The sequence below is a fragment of the Thermobia domestica genome, chromosome 4 (genome assembly GCF_964235325.1).
Source record: "Thermobia domestica chromosome 4, izTheDome1.hap1.1, whole genome shotgun sequence".
Lineage (NCBI taxonomy): Eukaryota > Metazoa > Arthropoda > Insecta > Zygentoma > Lepismatidae > Thermobia > Thermobia domestica.
This window is the reverse complement of record NC_137457.1, coordinates 12,476,968-12,495,233: the sequence shown is the minus strand read 5'-3', so window position 1 is coordinate 12,495,233 and position 18,266 is coordinate 12,476,968. Positions and strand designations below refer to the sequence as shown.

At 34.1% G+C, this 18,266-nt stretch overlaps 1 protein-coding gene across 1 annotated transcript in view; it reads right to left on the bottom strand.

Annotated features, from left to right (window-relative positions):
• Positions 1–18,266, bottom strand: part of LOC145683721 (uncharacterized) — a 118,152-nt gene that overhangs the window by 4,690 nt on the left and 95,196 nt on the right. Inside the window, exons 10-11 of the mRNA XM_081755193.1 lie at positions 15,634–15,702; positions 5,401–5,601 (exon numbers count right to left, since the gene is read on the bottom strand). Of these exons, the coding sequence (XP_081611319.1) occupies positions 5,401–5,601; positions 15,634–15,702 (270 nt within the window). The remainder of the gene's footprint in view (positions 1–5,400; positions 5,602–15,633; positions 15,703–18,266) is intronic.

Here is an 18,266-nt window from a genome sequence, read left to right as displayed (position 1 = left end):
GTAATTGAAGTCGGTTACGAGTTAACGAGCTTACATATTATGAAGTGTCAATGACTGATGTCCAAGATTAAAGGAAACTGATTCCTATAACTTTTATTATAACCGATTTTTTACATTAAATGTGTAAAATAATATTGTAAAATTATATATTAAACATGCTTCTTTTCACGAATATGTTTAAAATTCAACAAACTAAATATTCATTATTCCATGCAAATACAATTATGTTAGAATTAACGCTTCAAATATCTATATCATCAAAGTTGTATGAAGCCAGAGAACATTGGTTTAGTTACGTTATTATAATGTCTGTTTTAAATTGTAATAATAATACATAATACCTTTAAAACATCAAGGTTAATAACACTACCTCTTTTTATTGTTATTATTATTATTATTATTATTATTATTATTATTATTATTATTATTTTAATCAGATTGTTTCAATAAAATAAATGTTTCAAGATTTTTTCATATTTCTAGAGAGAATATAATTTGTCTGTAATATAGTAAAGAAAGGAGTGTCACAGGATGTGCAGGTCCGAGTGGATTATGTCAACTATGGTTCGATTTGCGTCATACCTAATAATAGAGATAACTAGCAGAAGCTTGTTTGCAAATCTGGTAAATCATAATTTCATACATGTAGATTATATATTTAAATCACCTCATATTAAGTAATCTTTAATAGATAATGTTGTTAGTTTGAAAAAGTGTATTTTAAGTTAGAGCTAACTGAGAGTAGTCGATTTTATATCATCAATTGGTACCGAAAAATGAAAATACATCCGCCAGACAATACGTTAGGCTCGAGCATTTTGTGTAAGTAATGAAATAGGAGACATGGAATCTCAAATAGTCTTTGTATATCTGGACGATATTTTAATACCCAGTGTGGACGAAAGGTCTTATGTGAAGGCAATAAGCTTGTGATGGAAAAAGGTTAAGTTGCATAAGTTGACGATTTATCGTGATAAATAATTTTCTTTACAAGTATTTTAATACTTAGAATTTACAGTCCATGACTGTAATACCGCAGTTCTCCCAAGGAAAAAAAACTATTTAGAACTTATCTCTATAAATACTCATAAACGTGTGCAAGGTTGTTTGAAGAGTTCTAAAATTACATTCGTTGCGTGTACACTTCTGGCTACAGAAAACGAGACTGCTTTCCAGAGACTAAATAAAAAAATGAAACTAGATCCTTACATTCCTTGACTTTGATTATACGAAAATGTATGTTTCCCTCTCTTCTGAGAGAGATTAACATGCGTAATCTTAAAAGTGTTATAGACCTTCTTCAAGTCGTTGCTATGCATATAGCAGGATGTAGAAATTGTAAAAAACAGATGGGGTGTGTCATATCCTAGGAAAGCAACTAATTTTCATCACAGTAGTTGAGAATTAACAAAGTTAGTTTAAGACAGGGAATACCTCAAATATTTAAAAAAATGGTAAATGTTTGGGTATTGTACGATATACAAGAATATTATTTTTATAAAAGTGGCTTTCATCACTAATCCGAAATGAAGTTTTACATGTCAAAATAAAAATAAAGTGCTATTTAATGACATGATAATTCTTCTGTGCCTCCTTGGTGGAACATAATTAACAAAAATGTCGCCATTTGAAACGCCATAAATAAAATGTTTTCTATTAGATGCATTGCTTTACAAATTAATCAAGAACTTAGTTGGATGATTGCAATATTGCAGTTAAAGTAAACTGATTTACACAAATAATTAATTATCAGTTAATTTGGAAACAACTAAAAGGGTATAGCTGGAAAACGCGGTGAAAAGTGCCCTTGCATGGATTCGGTGATATTTATGCCAAAGATACCTTAACTTCGGCAAGAAAATCAACCTCAAATTCCTTCGAATTTCGAAGTTATTGTTAAAAATGCGGGAATCAAAAAGTTTTCGTATCTCGGAAACAACTGAAGCTCCGAGGATGAAATAAAATATGAATATACTTTGTATGAAGGGACTTAATGAAAACAATAACAATGTAATTATCCCTTCAAATTTCTATCTGAAGGCGCATCAGAAATATTTGAATTCAAATAATTTTGCATTTTGTTTGAGTTGCCACCTTCTATTTTCCGCCATAGAAGCAGCACTAACTCGTCTATAATATATTTTGCACATGGTTTGATATTAGCGGTGCAACTTGGTATGAAATCAGGAAAAGTAAAGTAGGACACGCCTGGAAGATATGAAACCCGTGTTACGCCGTTAATGTATTGGTCGGTATGATTACTATCAGAAGTCAAAGATTGGCGAGTTTGAATTTCTAATTTGTCAGGAATGGCTCTACAGGACAGTATAACTCCCATAATCTAATCTCTTCGAGAAATCGCGTGAGAGTGGTAGTGTCTCTGATAATCGAAGTGTCATTTAACCACTGTTACTTTTTTGTTTGTTTGTTTAAACTGTGCACTGGCAATTCGAATAGTGTTAGCGCTATAGTTCTAAGGCTGGAAAGGAAATAGCAAATTTCGGATATGGGCTCACGTGTCATGACGGCCTTCGAAAAAAATCAGTATGCTCTATATGGTCGAAGTCGAGGCCTGTTGACGAGGAAAGCTTATAACAATTGAAAAAGCTATTGTGTAAATGAAACTCCACAATACTATTGACAATTTAGTGCTAATCTAACATGGGAGATATATTATACACTGCAAAAGGCCGTATAATGGGTATAGAAGAAAATTGTACCCTGGACGGAAAGAATTTCCTCTACCTAAAACTCTACTATTTATACTACGACTGGTTATAATGTAAGATATGCTGGGGCCATACTGCAATCACAAAATGACCCAGCAATAGTAAAACGTGTTTCAAGATTCAAACGTGCTCTCAATTTTCATGTAAGAATGTGATATATTGTATGAATTCCAGCTTTCGAGTTACAAATGAATATTTGGAAGAAAGAGAGTTTATAATTTTAATGCCTACACTGAATAGTATGCGCAGACAATTGACTACTGCTGAGGCAAAATTATCTCGTCGTTTTAAAAATTCGCTAGATTGTTTGAGGCCGTTCACGGTACTTTTGGACAAGTATTGTTTCTATGTCACCAACTAGACAACAAGTTGCTCCCTCAAGTTGAATTGTTATGCCGGATAATTACTTTTTCTTACCAAATAATTTTGCTAATCGTCTTAATTCTGATGATGGCATCAACAAGGAAGTTCAGCATATGAAATAGCAGCACATCGCAGAAAACACATTAAAATTAGAAGTAGGGAAACAGTTGGGGCTGATGTGCACTCTGCAAACTTGCTCGAGTTCCCAGAGTTGCTAGAAAGAGACCTAAAATTTCCTTTTATAGGTTCCTAGCAGTTGTCTTAGACAGTTTCCTACCCTGCTGAAAATATGAACGAGAGCTCCTTTCGTTGCTAAACAATTGGCGACGTTTTCGTGAAAGACCTGAATTCAATTCCCTACGTGAGTTCATGTGATTCGTATTCTATGTTAATCAGTAGATCCTCGTCTCATATAGCCTTGCTGCTAAAAGACACGCTAAACTCGAAAATCAACACAATTCATGCAATGATGAGTGAAGATAACAGCATCAATCTCCATTTCCCTAAAGAAGACATAAAAAACGGTAAATTCGAAGTACAATCTCGACATATTAGTAGGAAGACATAAAGGTATTATTGACATTGTTCCAACTACCCTATTATCAGGTCTAAAGCTGTATTGTGAATATGTACAATGAAATCGAAGAGTTTGGTGTGGTTCTTATGTCCATGTAAATATTTCTTGTCTTTCATGTGCTCGATACTTTGCTAAGATTGTTTGGCCTACAGAAATTTTAAGTAAATTGTGTGTTGCTGGCCTTGTTGCTCCAGTAATAAACGCACATAGTGAAGAAGATTGAAGGTTCCACGGATTGTGTCTTTCATTTCCCTTTAATGTTTTCTAATACAGAAAATACATTGCAAAACAACATTTTGCAAACATTTATATTAGTATCATCTTGTGCATTATAATATTTTGTATATTATATATGAATATATATAGGTATAACGAAAGAAGCTGTTTTCTGTTAATCACCATTTCAAATATTGATATTCTACTAAAGCAGACTGAAAACCAATGGCACTAGTGCTGTCGCGCTGTTTCCGGAAAAGGAACGATTAAAAGAATTATATTCCAATGTAGAAATATTAATGAAAAGTCAGAAAACTCAAACTCAACCATTTTGACTTGTGACTGTGTTCGTGAAAACCAATACATTTTTTATGTAAGGAGGGTTACTTATTTTCCAGGCGTTTCCGACTTTGATTTTTCTCATTTTACATCACTTTGCACTGCGAGTATCAAACTATGGGCAAAATATAATATAGGTGAGTTAATGCTGCTTCTGTGGTGGAAAATACAAGGTAATTACTCAAACATAAAGTAACAATATTTGAATTTGAATATTGTAGACTCTTTTCGATACAAATTTGTAGAACGAAATAGCCTTAATCATACCTACTGTGGTTGACGCTACTAATAGTATGGTAAATATATATTCTGCGAGAGTAAAATACATGTTTATAATTTTTTTGTTCGCTCCTCTGTGAGTAAACTGTAGTTTTAATTTCTCTTCTTTACATAACAGTACCGATGAAACATGCAGTATTATTACCAATGTTTACTTGCGTTAACTGTATTATGAATGAATCTTTGTAACCATTTGTTGAATTCCAAGATTTCTGCTAGAAGACTTCTTGACGATGTTATCGCACTTTTTCACTCTCAAAAAGCAGTGTTCGGAGTGGACAAAAGGCAGAGGCGGTATGCTCTATTACGATTTTGATTCACCATATTGGCTATCTAAACGTTGAAATACTTCTCCACAGTGAGAGTATTATATGAATTAAGACAAGAAGACATACACACACACAAGAAAGAAACAATTCCGTATGGCACATCAAAATATAAACTTAAACATCTTTGAAGACATCTCATTTTAGGAAAAAAAAAGGTAGGAAGAAGATAACAAAAATGTCAGTGTTGTTAACCTGGAAATTATTTCTACATAAGAAATAACATCTTTTTATGTGAAACCTATTCGCTAATTATTGTGTATAAAAATGAATTTATTATAGGTATTTAGCATCTACTTTTCCCTGACAGTATATCTTGATCACTGAAAAATCAGAGGCGGTATGCCTTCAACACTGAAAAACCAGAGGTGGTATGGCATACCGTTTCACTTGGACCACATTCAAAAAAGCTTTCAAGTATAAACCATTTTATAGGATTTTTCCTTATTCTTACTTATACTATAAGTTCCTTTGGTACATCGGCGATACTTTCTAGAACGCCCGGTATATGTATTAAACATGATCCTGCATCTACCATGACTTATTACTTTATCTTAAGTAGTATTTATACCTGTTGTGGTGTATCTCGTGGTTGTAGAAAGCGTGGTTGAGGGCCTTCTGCTCACTTTCCCTCGATGCTTTCTTGTGATTCTATGTACTTTCATTTTATGCTTTCTCTTCTTTGGAGACCTGATTCTAGTTGTTACGTTGGATTGCAGCGTGGCATCAGTTGAAGCTATGCTCGGCCAATCTTTAAAGGTACCTTGAACATCTAAAATGAAAATAACATTTTATTAGTTTACTGATTCGGATAAAATGAATAATGTAAATTGTAATCATAAAGACTCTACACTGGTTCTGACTCATCATATGCCGTGATTAACTAATTCTAATGTTGAACAATGGAAAGAATGCTGTTGGTTTTCAAACACACTACAATTGACATACAATGGTGATTTTGTCTGAATTCATTAAAACCTAGAATAGTTTGAACGAATACAATTTTATTCATTTACAACAATCCAATAGTTAGGTTATTGTCATTTCCTATCAACAATAACTCGTGCTGTCGTTAGATTTTGTGTTACGTAGCAGAAAATAAACTTTATGATACAAACTGACTATAAATAAATTATTTGCGAAGTATTTCTCTAAGAAATTTCAATGGTACAAGTACCATTGTTTCATTGGTAACTCACTTCAACGTATTTATTTACTAAATCTTTGCTTCCGGGTATTAAAATTAAAAGAAATACAGACGTTTTATTAAACGTTTGCAATTGCAGGGTTTTGAAGAGAAGGTAGAGAAAATTAAATACATGGAAATTTCTAGGAATCGTAATACTTCAAATTATGGATACGTCGAAATATCAAATAACACTTTCGGCGAAGTTGATACTCTAGAATCAATTTTAACGGGCAAAAACTCTACGCACAAATTAATCAAATGTCGACGGAAAGTAGGGAACGCGTGTTATTGTTCATTTTAAAATTTTCTGTCGGCCAACTTTGCGGAGGAATTTAAGTTTAAAATACATCCAAATCGATAAATGCTTACTGTACTGTAGGTTGCGAAACACGATTACTTAGCCTGAGTGAGAAACGCAAACAAAAATTATCTGAGAATAAAATCTGAAGCGAATATCCGAAGCCAACAACAGTAATTGGAATAGTGGTAACTTCATAACGAGGAACTGCATAATTTTGTATCGTTTAATAAAGATTGTTAGGATTATCAAGTCTAGGAAGCTCAAATGGTCAGTACACGTATCCAGAATCAAAGAAAGTAGGAACGCTTTCAAAATATTAACTAGAAATCGAATTGGAAAACGATCATTACGAATACCTTACATCATAGGACAATGTTAAGTTGATCTCGCAGAAATAAGAATAGAAAGCAGAAACTGGATTAGATTCACAATGAACAAGTATCAATGGATACCTCTTGTGAGCGCACGGTTGGATCTCTCAGTTCCATAGACCTTAAAGATAATTAATGAGTTTTGAAAACTTATTGTAGCATATTTATTTAGTTTCAATGAGGAATGTATCCATATACAAAACAAACAATTAAACAATAGTTATTAGCAATAAAATAACTTGTATAGTCAATCACACACTAATGTGATAAACGCAGTATTTCTATAGGATTAGAAAATGTAATATTGGGTTGGATTTGAATATGAATGGACACTAGTATATAATGAATATAGAGAAAAAATACGTAGCAATTCCGTGTTTATCTGAGTTGCTAATTTTGATTTGTATATACAACAGTCTGCAATTTGGTTTGGATATGCAGTAATAATGGAAATATTCTTAAGACTTTAGATATGTCCTTAAGACTTTAGATTTTATAGGAGAGGTTGATAAAATATGAAAGTAGTGATATGTTCTAGCATCATGATATCCATAATAGTTCTGAACAGTGGATAATGAAAACAACAGTGTGTAAGAATTCAGGTAATGCAGGAACGGATTTTGAGCTAGAAATTATTTTGGGTGACTGTGATTCTTCTGCAAATTTACATGGCACGTAATACGTGATGTATCACTTTACACTAAAGTGTTGTCTCTATTGGCACAAGAAGAAAACTCATGCCTGCTCTGATTTGGAAAGAAGTGTCAAGTAGATTGATGTCAAGATATTAGTATTATACGTGTTGCTATTGCAGATCGCAGGCAACAAGTATCACCATAGATTGGAAATAATTATGCAAAAGTTGCATCAGGTAGAAACTGGTTTCAATCGTCTCCGCGACGCAAGTGGTAAGATCATTGACACAACTCATCAAACTTGCATCGTCTCTAATCATTCGATTCGCTCTCCAAATGTACAACAAAAGGTAACTGAAGAAAGGATAATTCATTCTCATAGCATTTAATGGTGAGAACAAGTACTCATTATATTTTAGCAATGACTGTTTGAGGGTCTGATATATACACTACAGTTGCAAAAAAGACAATCAGTACATTCTCTATGCTAAGTCCATGCAAAGATATATTAAAACTGAGAGTCATAAACTTCTTACTTTCTGTGTGGTGTACTTTCAGTATGTTGTCTAGGTCATTAAATTCCTTATTTTACACCATCTACTAAATGCGCTGTCTAAACAAAGCAATTTTCGAATACAGACAAGTTAACCCGCCGTAGCACGCGACGCAGAGTCACACTCCGCGGATACTTTGTGGATAGAGAAATTTTTGTTTTCTTAGAACTCTTAAAGGAGTTTGTGCTGTAAAATACGTGATAAATTGTCAAAAATATTGCAAAGAAAATATTAAACAATTTCATATCGCTTCTAAACAAAATACACATTAAAATAAGATAAATAAATATTGTGAAACGAGACTCCGCATGCGTGCCTTGATGTTACAATTGACCACGCGGGCTATGGAGAATTAAGGTGCACCTCAAGGTTTGCGTTAACTCACTTACTAAGTAAAAATAATATTCATGCATTTTGTTTGTTAGTTTGTGTGTTTTTCGTTTGAACAGATGAGCAGGAACAACATGTGCAAGATCGACAAGAAACGTACATTTCGTGATTTTCCAATAGAATGGAAATGCCTTGATTCTACACAAAAACTACTTTCTATAAACTGGAAACGTTACAATATAAACTATATTTAACTAAGCATTAGAGACTTGCTTGCAATATTAAATAATAGTTTTCATAAGCTTAATTTATTCTAGTATACATATGCATTATCATATTATAGAAATATAAGTAGAGTATTTTTAAAACTGGATTGCTAGAAATTGAAATAATTTCTTTAGTATCAAAATTAATATTACATATTAAACATATTACACTGTTCTACAATGATTTTGCTGTTTGGAAACTATTAAGGTTTTCTTAATGTTTTTGATCTGAGAAATCCAAAAATGTAGTTAGTTTTGCCCTATCACGTACAGTTCTCTTAAAATAGAGGGGAGGGGGAGAGAAAAATAGCCGTATATATGTATATTTCGGAAGAAGTACTGATTATATTTACAAATATCCTTCTGATCTTTGAATTTGTAATAAAAGACGTGCAGTTACTTATCCTGCTAACATTGAAAAAATATGTACTGTATCTGGTAGCACTGAATGATATCACAACGTGTTACACGTTGGGAACGCAATAACAGCGCTGTGTAAGCTGTGATTGCGAGAACTATAATGCAGAGGAATAGAGGCTTTTCATTGATTCCAACAAGGGAAGTTTGTACGGTCTGCTTCTTCACAACAGCAATCAACAACCCTATGTATGCCCATTATTCATTTGTACATTTAAAGGAGATTTACAAAAATATGAAAATGTTTTTTTTTTAAAAATAATACGAGGATCATCAGTTGTTATTGGCGGCGATCTGAAGGTGATATGCATGCTTCTTGGACAGCAGTAAGGGGACACCAAATATCCATGCCACATTCTGCGAATGGAACACCAGAGAACGCGATAAACACTGGACTCAAAAATGATTGGCCTGTCAGGGAAAGCCGCAATACAGGAAGTAAAAATATGAAAAACATCTGCCTCTTAGACCCTTCAAAACTTATATTAGCACCTTGCATATTAAACTGCGCCTAATGAAACAATTTGTCAAAGTCTGATTAAAGATGGGCAGTGCTTCTAGTGTCTAGTAACAAAATTCCCAGAACTTTCAAGTGCTAAGTTAAAAGAAGGAATATTCATTGGTCCTCAGATCAGAGTCTCGGACCAGTCAGACTTTCAACATTATATGATAAGTGTTAAAAAGGAAGCATGAAGTGCATTCAGAGACGTGTGTCATAATTTTGAAAAATGAAATGAAATTTTTGAGTTTTATGTCCCACGGTTATGCCGGTTAGGCTAAAGGAGACGGTGATGATGAGTAATGAATGAAATGGTGGAATGAAGAAAGTGGGAGGAAACGGGAGGACCCCGAGAAAACCCACGCACACGGTGTTTGTCCACCACAAAGTTCACTTGGCGGGAGCAGGGTTTGAACCCGAGACCCCTAGCACCAGAGGTGAACGCTCTACCACTGAGCCACCGCGGCCCTGTCATAATTTTCTCGAGAACAACAAAGACGAAAATTACAAGTATATTGTATCTAATATGCTCCAAAAGTTTAAAACATTAGGGTACAAAATGAGTTTTAAGATTTATTTTCTGTATCCACATTTATACAGCTTGTCTTCTAAATTCGGTGATTAAAGTGAAGAACATTATGAAAGATTTCAGCAGAACATCAAAGCAATTGAATTACACTATCAGGGACGTTGGAGAACAACAATGTTGGCTGATTATTGTTGGACGTTAGTACGTGAAGATTCACGAACTACTCACAAAAGAAAGTCTAGTTTTAGGAGCTTCTAAGCGAAAAGGCAGAGACAAAAATGAGGACAGTTGTTTAGCAATGATCTTCAGCGACGTAAATACGCTAGTTGTCGCCTGGGACAAGAACGCGCCTTAGCGTCCCTCTGACCAATAAACTAAAACGCTCCCCCAAATATTTGCCCAATTTTGGCCCTTCCAATCCTTCGCTCTAAGCACAAGCCCCGTTTGCCCTCCTAGTTACGTCACTGATGACCTTAATTATTTAGAATATCGATGTTCAGATTAGTTCTGACGCAAAATAATGTTCCTTTGTTAGAAATATATAGTCATAATATTACTCTATATTAGCAGCGTTGCTATGTAAATAGCATAATTTACGCAATCATGTTTACCGATTTGTGAAAAAACTGACGTGATGGAGGGAAACTAATTTCATTTTCGTAATTAGCAACCTCAAATTATATAAAATCAGGTGTCAAATCAAAACCAGCTTTCAAAAAGTTTCATTCTGTCGAGCAGTGTTATTATTGTAGATTACTTTTCAATTTTGTTGCGAAATGTTTACACCACCATCTCAGAAAACACCTTCTTTAGTAGATGGAAAGTTGTATATATAAGAAACCGCAAGACAATCGGAATTCTATCAAAAGGGAAGAATATTCATTTAAAACTTTGGACTCCAATTTTTACTTTTCGTCCCTGTTAGATTCTCTACTGTATGAAATTGTTAACATTTTGATTATTAAGATGCGTATTGTAAAATATTATTTTATTAAAGTAGTTATCATTATTAGATAATCACTCAATATAAATCTGTAATCAATCACTTTCAGCATCATTACTATTAACACAAATCACAATATGTTTACGGAAATAATTTATTTTAATATAACTTAACTTTCTTAAGAGATTCATGTAAAATTTTTGTGGAGAGTTCCAGAAAAAGTTGTGTCTTGTACATTCGCACATTATAAATTATTTCGTTCGTATAAATGTAAAAATAGACATTTATTTTTAAGTTTAGAAGTTAATATTTTTGTTCTTGAAAACATGCTTTGACTTGACACCTGTCACCTTGATAAGACTTCCATATGACATTTAACATTTTTTTCATTCAAAAAGACAGCCACAAGAGAGGTAATTGACCTCTGAAATTATTTACAAATTAGAATTGTTCCATTGAAGCTCTTCGCAAGCATGCATCTAACTTAGGATTCAATCTTGTGCAATTGTTGAAATGGAGATACGTTTCACAACACTAGCGTATTCTATCCATATAATTTCTCATTAGGTACCAGTAGAAAAGTAAATAAATGTATACATTATCAAGGTCGTATACAAGATTCACACCTCAGAAAGATTTTCACGGCATAATTAACTTTGCAGTAAACAAAAATTTGCATTGTTTAAACATATAACTTTAAACATATAATTGTTATAGTATGCTTTACGGTATGCAGCTACAGTTTTCTTCATAGGTAAATCATACGTACCCCGTCTTTATACAGTAAATATTATATTATTAAAAATATAATCTGTATTTATTTTATTCATTATAATTTGCATCGAAAATATTAACTATAACTTAATATATCCGTTATATATATATATATATATATATATATATATATATATATATATATATATATATATATATATAAAGTATATATACGCTGGTCTACTATTGAATATATTGGTAATTTGAAAGCTTCGTTAACCATCGCACGACCAAGTGGGGTACCTAAGGTCCCCTAGATTTATTATGTTTTGAAATCATTTAGTGTGTTATTTTCTTAGAGCATTGTTTCTTTAGCTATATTAATATTTTCGAAGTACGCACATGTTAATGCTATAACCATTCGTACTAATCTCTTGGTTTACTTGTTATAAGCGCTGGGGGACCCAAGGTCCCCCACTATATATCTCTACGCGAATTAAAATTTTGTATTCATTTTTGGTTATAGTGGGGTACCCCAGATACACCACGAATGCTAATGATCTTTATGATTACTTATTATGTTGCTGATAAAAGGAATTATTTATATTACAAAGTACCCTGTTTTGGAGTCTGTTTCACAGTTCCGGTCGGAAGTTTTTAAAAAATAAATTAGATCTTCCAAGGAATTAGATCTTCCAAATGTTGACCGCTTGGAAGTCACTTCAAATTTGTCAAGTTAAGGTTTTATAACCTCTTATTACATGCTTACTTCTTAAGCCATGTGAATATTACAATATTATTAAGAACAAATATTGAGGTCTCTACATAATCAGTACGAAGTGCATGAACGCACTTTCTGTAATAATCGGGGAGTTCGAATTCCGGGGTCGGCTATCATTACTGACACTTCGCTTCTTGTCTTTGGTCTCACAAAATAAATTAAATATATATATATATATATATATATCATTAGAATTAGCAGTATATCATTTTGCCCGCTAAAGTAACTAAACAGTGTGTCCGACAGAGATGTACAAAGAAGTAGATAGATAAACCAAACCGCATGGCATAACGATCCTAAAGAGCTAAGGCCTATCGAGTGTTTTTTTTTTTTGGTGGCATATGGTCAGCGTACCGCTATTTCCAGCAGCTTCATGAGTACCGGTTTGATACCAGGGTTGCCCTATGTACTCATTTTTGGATGTTCAGGTGATACGTTCCTTCTACTAAACCGTCGGGAAACAAACCCGGGTCGCTGGATTAGCATTCGGATGCTCTACTGACTTCACTACAGGCCACCCCAGATTGACATATAGAGAGACGTATGTGTGGATGGATGGAAGAAAGAACGCAGATCGGAAGATAGATTGATGAATGGAAATCATAAATTGTTTGCATATAATATATAAACATGCAGTAGTAAGTTGCCTGCTCTATATACACACTATGATCAAATACACGCAGGACACTTGGATGAAAATGGCTTACAAGTTCGTGGCGTCCTCCATCGGTACTGCTGGAATTCAATATAGTACTGGATCACACTTAGCCTTGATGACAGCTTCCAGTCTAGCAGGCAAATTTTCAATCAGGTGCTGGAAGGTTTCTTGTGGAATGGCAGCCCATTCTTCACGGAGTGCTGAACTTAGGAGAGGTATCGATGTAGGTCGTGAGGCTTAGCAAGAAGTCGGCGTTCCAAAACATCCCAAAGATGTACTATAGGATTCAAGCCAGGACTCTGTGCAGGCCAGTCCAATACAGGGATGTTATGGTAGTGTAACCACTCCGCCACAGGTCGTGCAGTATGAACAGGTGCTCGATCATGCAATGGCCATCCCCGAATTGCTCTTCAACAGTGGGAAGTAAGAAGGTGCTTAAAACATCAATGTAGGCCAGCGCTGTGAGAGTGCCACGCAAAACAACAAGCGGTGCAAGCCCCCTCCAAGGAAAACACGACCACACCATAACACCACCACCTCCGAATTTTACTGTTGGCACTACACACGCTGACAGATGACGTTCACCGGGCATTCGCCATACCCACACCCTGCCATCGGATCGCCACATTATGTACAGTGGTTCGTCACTCCACACAAAGCTTTTCCATTGTTCAATCGTCTAATGTTAACGTTCCTTACGCCAAGTGAGGCGTCGTTTTGCATTTACCTGCTTGATGTGTGGTTTACGAAAAGCCGCTTGACCATGAAATCCAAGCTTTCTCACCTCACGCCTAATTGTCATAGTACTGAGAGTGGATCCTGATGCAGTTTGAAATTTCTGTGTGATGGTCTGCATAGATGTCTGCCTATTACACTTTACGACCCTCTTCAACTGTCGGCGGTCTCTGTCAGTCAACAGACGAGGTCGGCCTGTACGCTTTTTTGCTGTACGTGTCCCTTCGCGTTTGCACTTCACTATCACGTCAGACACAGTGGACCTAGGGATGGTTAAGAGTGTGGAAATCTCGTGTACAGAATTCTGATACAAGTTTCACCCAACCATCAGACCACGTTGGAACTCCGTGAGTTCCACGAAGCGCTCCGTTCTGCCTTGTCACGATATCTAATGACTACTGAGGTCGCTGATAATGAGTACCTGGCAGTTGGTGTCAGCACAATGCATGTAATATGAGAAACATATGCTTTTGGTGGTGTCTGGATACATTTGATCACATAGTGTATATAGGAGTTATCGAAAGAGACATAGAAACGCCTGAGCCTTTGATAATACCTTCTATTGGAACGTACATAAGATATATATCTGATGATGAAACGGAAACAAAAAGACAGAAGAAAGTGAAAACTGAAAGGTGTTTCATATGCGAAAGAAAGCAAGATACAAAGTCAAAGGTTAAATGAGAAACCTGTAAGGGATGAATATGTAGGAGGTACAGAAAGATTGTAAATGCTGTGAAGTGTAACAACCGTGCATAAAGTCTGAGTGAAAGAATGATATATTGCGAGGAAAATATGTAGCGAGATATGCAATATTGATAAGACTTTGTTATGAAAGTAAAATTTGGTGTTGAATGTATACCTTAACAGTATGTTATCAAATCAAAATAGATACATAGAAGCTGTGACAGAAGTTGTGAAAGGAAAAGAAGACAACAAGAACAAACTTAATAAAATTTCTAGTGTTGGTCACTTAGGTCTTCCACTTCATCGTTTATATCATTATTTTGAGCTTGGCGGCGTGAGGGATAGTATTTAGTTATCTGGTTATGGATAATTGATAATTGCAAAAAATCTGGTTTGATATTTAAGTATTAGAAGTAAGACTTAAAGGAAAACATAATCGTAATTAATAAATGCCACGACAAACATATATAAGGGAGATGGAAACTTGGGAAACCTATTTTGTTTCAAATCAGTTCTCATTTTTTGAAACACCTGTAATGATAAGTACTAAAATAATAACGTAACTTTATTCCTCGGTCTTGAGGGAAGCAACACTGATTTATTTCTAGTATGTTATTATAAAAGCTTTTGTTTAAAATCAACAGAAAATTTAAAATTTGATTTCCTTCTTTCTTTTGCATTCAATTTACATTCTAAATTTTTGTATCAATAATATGCATGAAGACATTCAAATACATTAGACTTTAATTTGATTTTCAATCTTTACAAAGTATAACAAATAGAGTTTAAAATTCAGAAAATGTCTCATTTGTTACATCTAGGAGAAAGGCCACTTAAAAATTACTAGAAAGTGATTTTTTGTTTCGTTTCAAAGAAAAAATATTATTATATTATACTAATCAATTTGGTGGGGTCAATTTCTACAAATTTACTTAACTTTTTAAAGTACATCTCAATAAAAAATATAAGTTTTATTAGATAATGTATAATCAGACTCATGAATTATATTCAAATTTCCCATTGCTTATTTTTGCACTTGTCTACAACAATGTGACTCACACTTCATACTTAAGAAATTTTCCAAAAATTTAGCAACCTAAATGGCCTTATAACTGTATAGTATCTTATAAGCACCTGAAAATATTACTCTTATATGCCTTTTTAGTTGAGTTAGTTCTATACTGTAAATTCTTACCTTTCGTAGGTTTCCCAGCCTTAGGTGTCGTAATTGGTGGAGGATGTCCATAAGGATAATAGTAATGCCCTATCGAGTAATGTAGTAATGTAAAAATGTTAGGTATAGTTCAAGAAGATGCAATTACTAAACTGGGTGTTAATGTAATTTTATTACCATAACACATTAAAATATGAGTTAGAATAATTAGAGGTCATTACAAATATAGACACAGTCCATTAAGATCTATTAAGAAATATACTGGTAAAATAAAATACGTATAGTGTAACTGTTGTTATATGTTCATTTTATTCTTCTGTTACTGTCAATGACATTTAAGTATTTTGTATGAGCATAGCATCAAGAAACTAATAAGAGAGTTCATATTAAATTGTTGTACCTTACAATGATAAGAATATAAATCAAGGTACAGACTGTCGTTATTTGATGTTACTGAAACACTGAAGCATTGTCATTATCACAGCCAAATGCTTTTTTCACATTACGAACTTCTAGTATGCGTTTCATCTTGATGTCTTAAAAATTAACGTTCTGTCCGTGCAATTAGGGATACCTTTCCGGCGCGTCCATTTAAGTAGAAGAGAAAAAGCAGGAATCACAAGCTGAGTCAGCAAGTCAGACAGAAAACAGAGAGGAAATAAGACACATTTAAGATACGGGAAGTGTAACAGGGAAACAGATGCGAGTTGCAGAAAAGAGATGAAAACAAGTGTCATAGAATCAAAGCAGGAAAGGACAGGACATTTGAGATCCTCACATGAATGTCAGTGCATATATTCCCGATATATCCGATTCTATCCTTTTCTGAGTATTATTATAGTTTTGCTGACCTGTACCATGTTCTTTGTCTTTCTTCTAAATATCGCTTTGCTTCTCTCTCCCACCTTCTCTCTCACTTACCTCCGAAGATGCGACTTTGTGAATGAATGACTGCCCTTGTATCTCCTCCACTTTCTTTAAATCCTAGAGCACTACTACTATGACCTTTTCTATTACTTTCACTAAAAACAGCTATCTTCCACATACGCACGATCCGAAGCATTGTTTCAGTCAGTTGAACTGAAGGTGATGCCATGTGAAAGTAGTGGTATACCTTCCAGTGATAGCAGTGAAGTTCAAGAAACCCAAGGTAGTAGGTTCGAAAGAAGGAGTAAGATAATATAGTCAAGAACTTCAAAAATCTTCATCTATCAATTTCTTGTAAACTACAAGAGATAAATACTACAAAACTATTACCCGAAAGTGCGAGTTAATAAATCCATAGGATAGGTTATTTTGAGTTTGCTACCTCACTAAAATGTACGTATGTTGCTAGTAAACTGTAAGCTTCATTGGATACCTTGCAACGGTTTGCGGATAAAGTAGTCGATATAATGTGCACGTACTAACACGTGTCAAATTAAATTCAACGAGTTAACTGTTCCATATTTTATGTTTTATATCTATGTTATTTTCCTACAACATATTTGAGATCCCGTTTCAACATATACATTCTCGGTGGAATAGGAGCAGAGTGACAAATGTGAGTGTAATTTTGTTCGCAAATTTGTATTATGTAGCTTTTAGGAAGAAATAGGCTTATTGCTTAGAATAATTGCAACAAGTGGCAAGGAGGTAAGAAATCTTTGAAGCGCCTGGTACAAACCCTGTCTTTAGCGGTATTAATCGAAATGAAAGTTAAAATAAATATGTTTGCCAAGTTTCATGCCTCTTATGTTTTCTTGTGATTTTCTATGTTTGTTTGTCGAAATGGTGGAAGATTCATACAGCTATGCTCATGCTTTGCTGTCAGGAAAACATTCCATGGTCTTGCAAGATTCACTCATAATACCTGCATTAGACATATAAATATGTACCGATTCTCCGCTTTATTCATTGTAGACTTCTTCTGTTGGTCAAAAATGCGTTACGAAAATACCTTTTTCGTCTGTTATTTGTGAATCACTTGTCTCTATTATAGTTTTATAAATATATTTGACTTCCCTGTTATATTTTCATAGTGTTTATAGATAAACAAACTAATCCAAAGTTCGTAGGATTCACTCTGAAAAAAAAAACGTTTAAACCGAGCACGAAATGGATAGAGGATGCCAATGCGCAATCAAATTATGTCGCTTCTGTTAGAAAATATGGATGTGGATCAATAATCAAAACAATGGGTTTTATGGGTGAGTGTGAAGGCAGTGATAAAGAAATGGAATTCGTACTATGAACAACGATTATGTAAAAATGGCTTCATCTTCACAAGCTTCGTAAAACTCAAATATCATAAGCTTCTTCATCTGAATCTGATTAGGCTCCCTTCCTAAAAATCCAAAATATCTGTCCTAAATGACGAATATCTAAAACGTTGTTTTACTGGACTAATGACAGAAGCTTTTTTGAAATTAGAAACAACCAATTAGGAAAAACTATTAAGTAAGAGTTAAAGTTCATCGAAAGAGTGAATATCTGTTGTATGAGTACGACAATGTCTTCAATGATGCAAATGCAACTACTAAACCAATAAACAAGGTCGTAGTACAGAAATTAGAGGAAAGAATGAAAAATAATTCTTAATTTGCTTCGTAATTTGTGACTTATTTTTCTTCTTCTTATGAACCTGATCAAATTAAAGCAAACTTGATCCACAT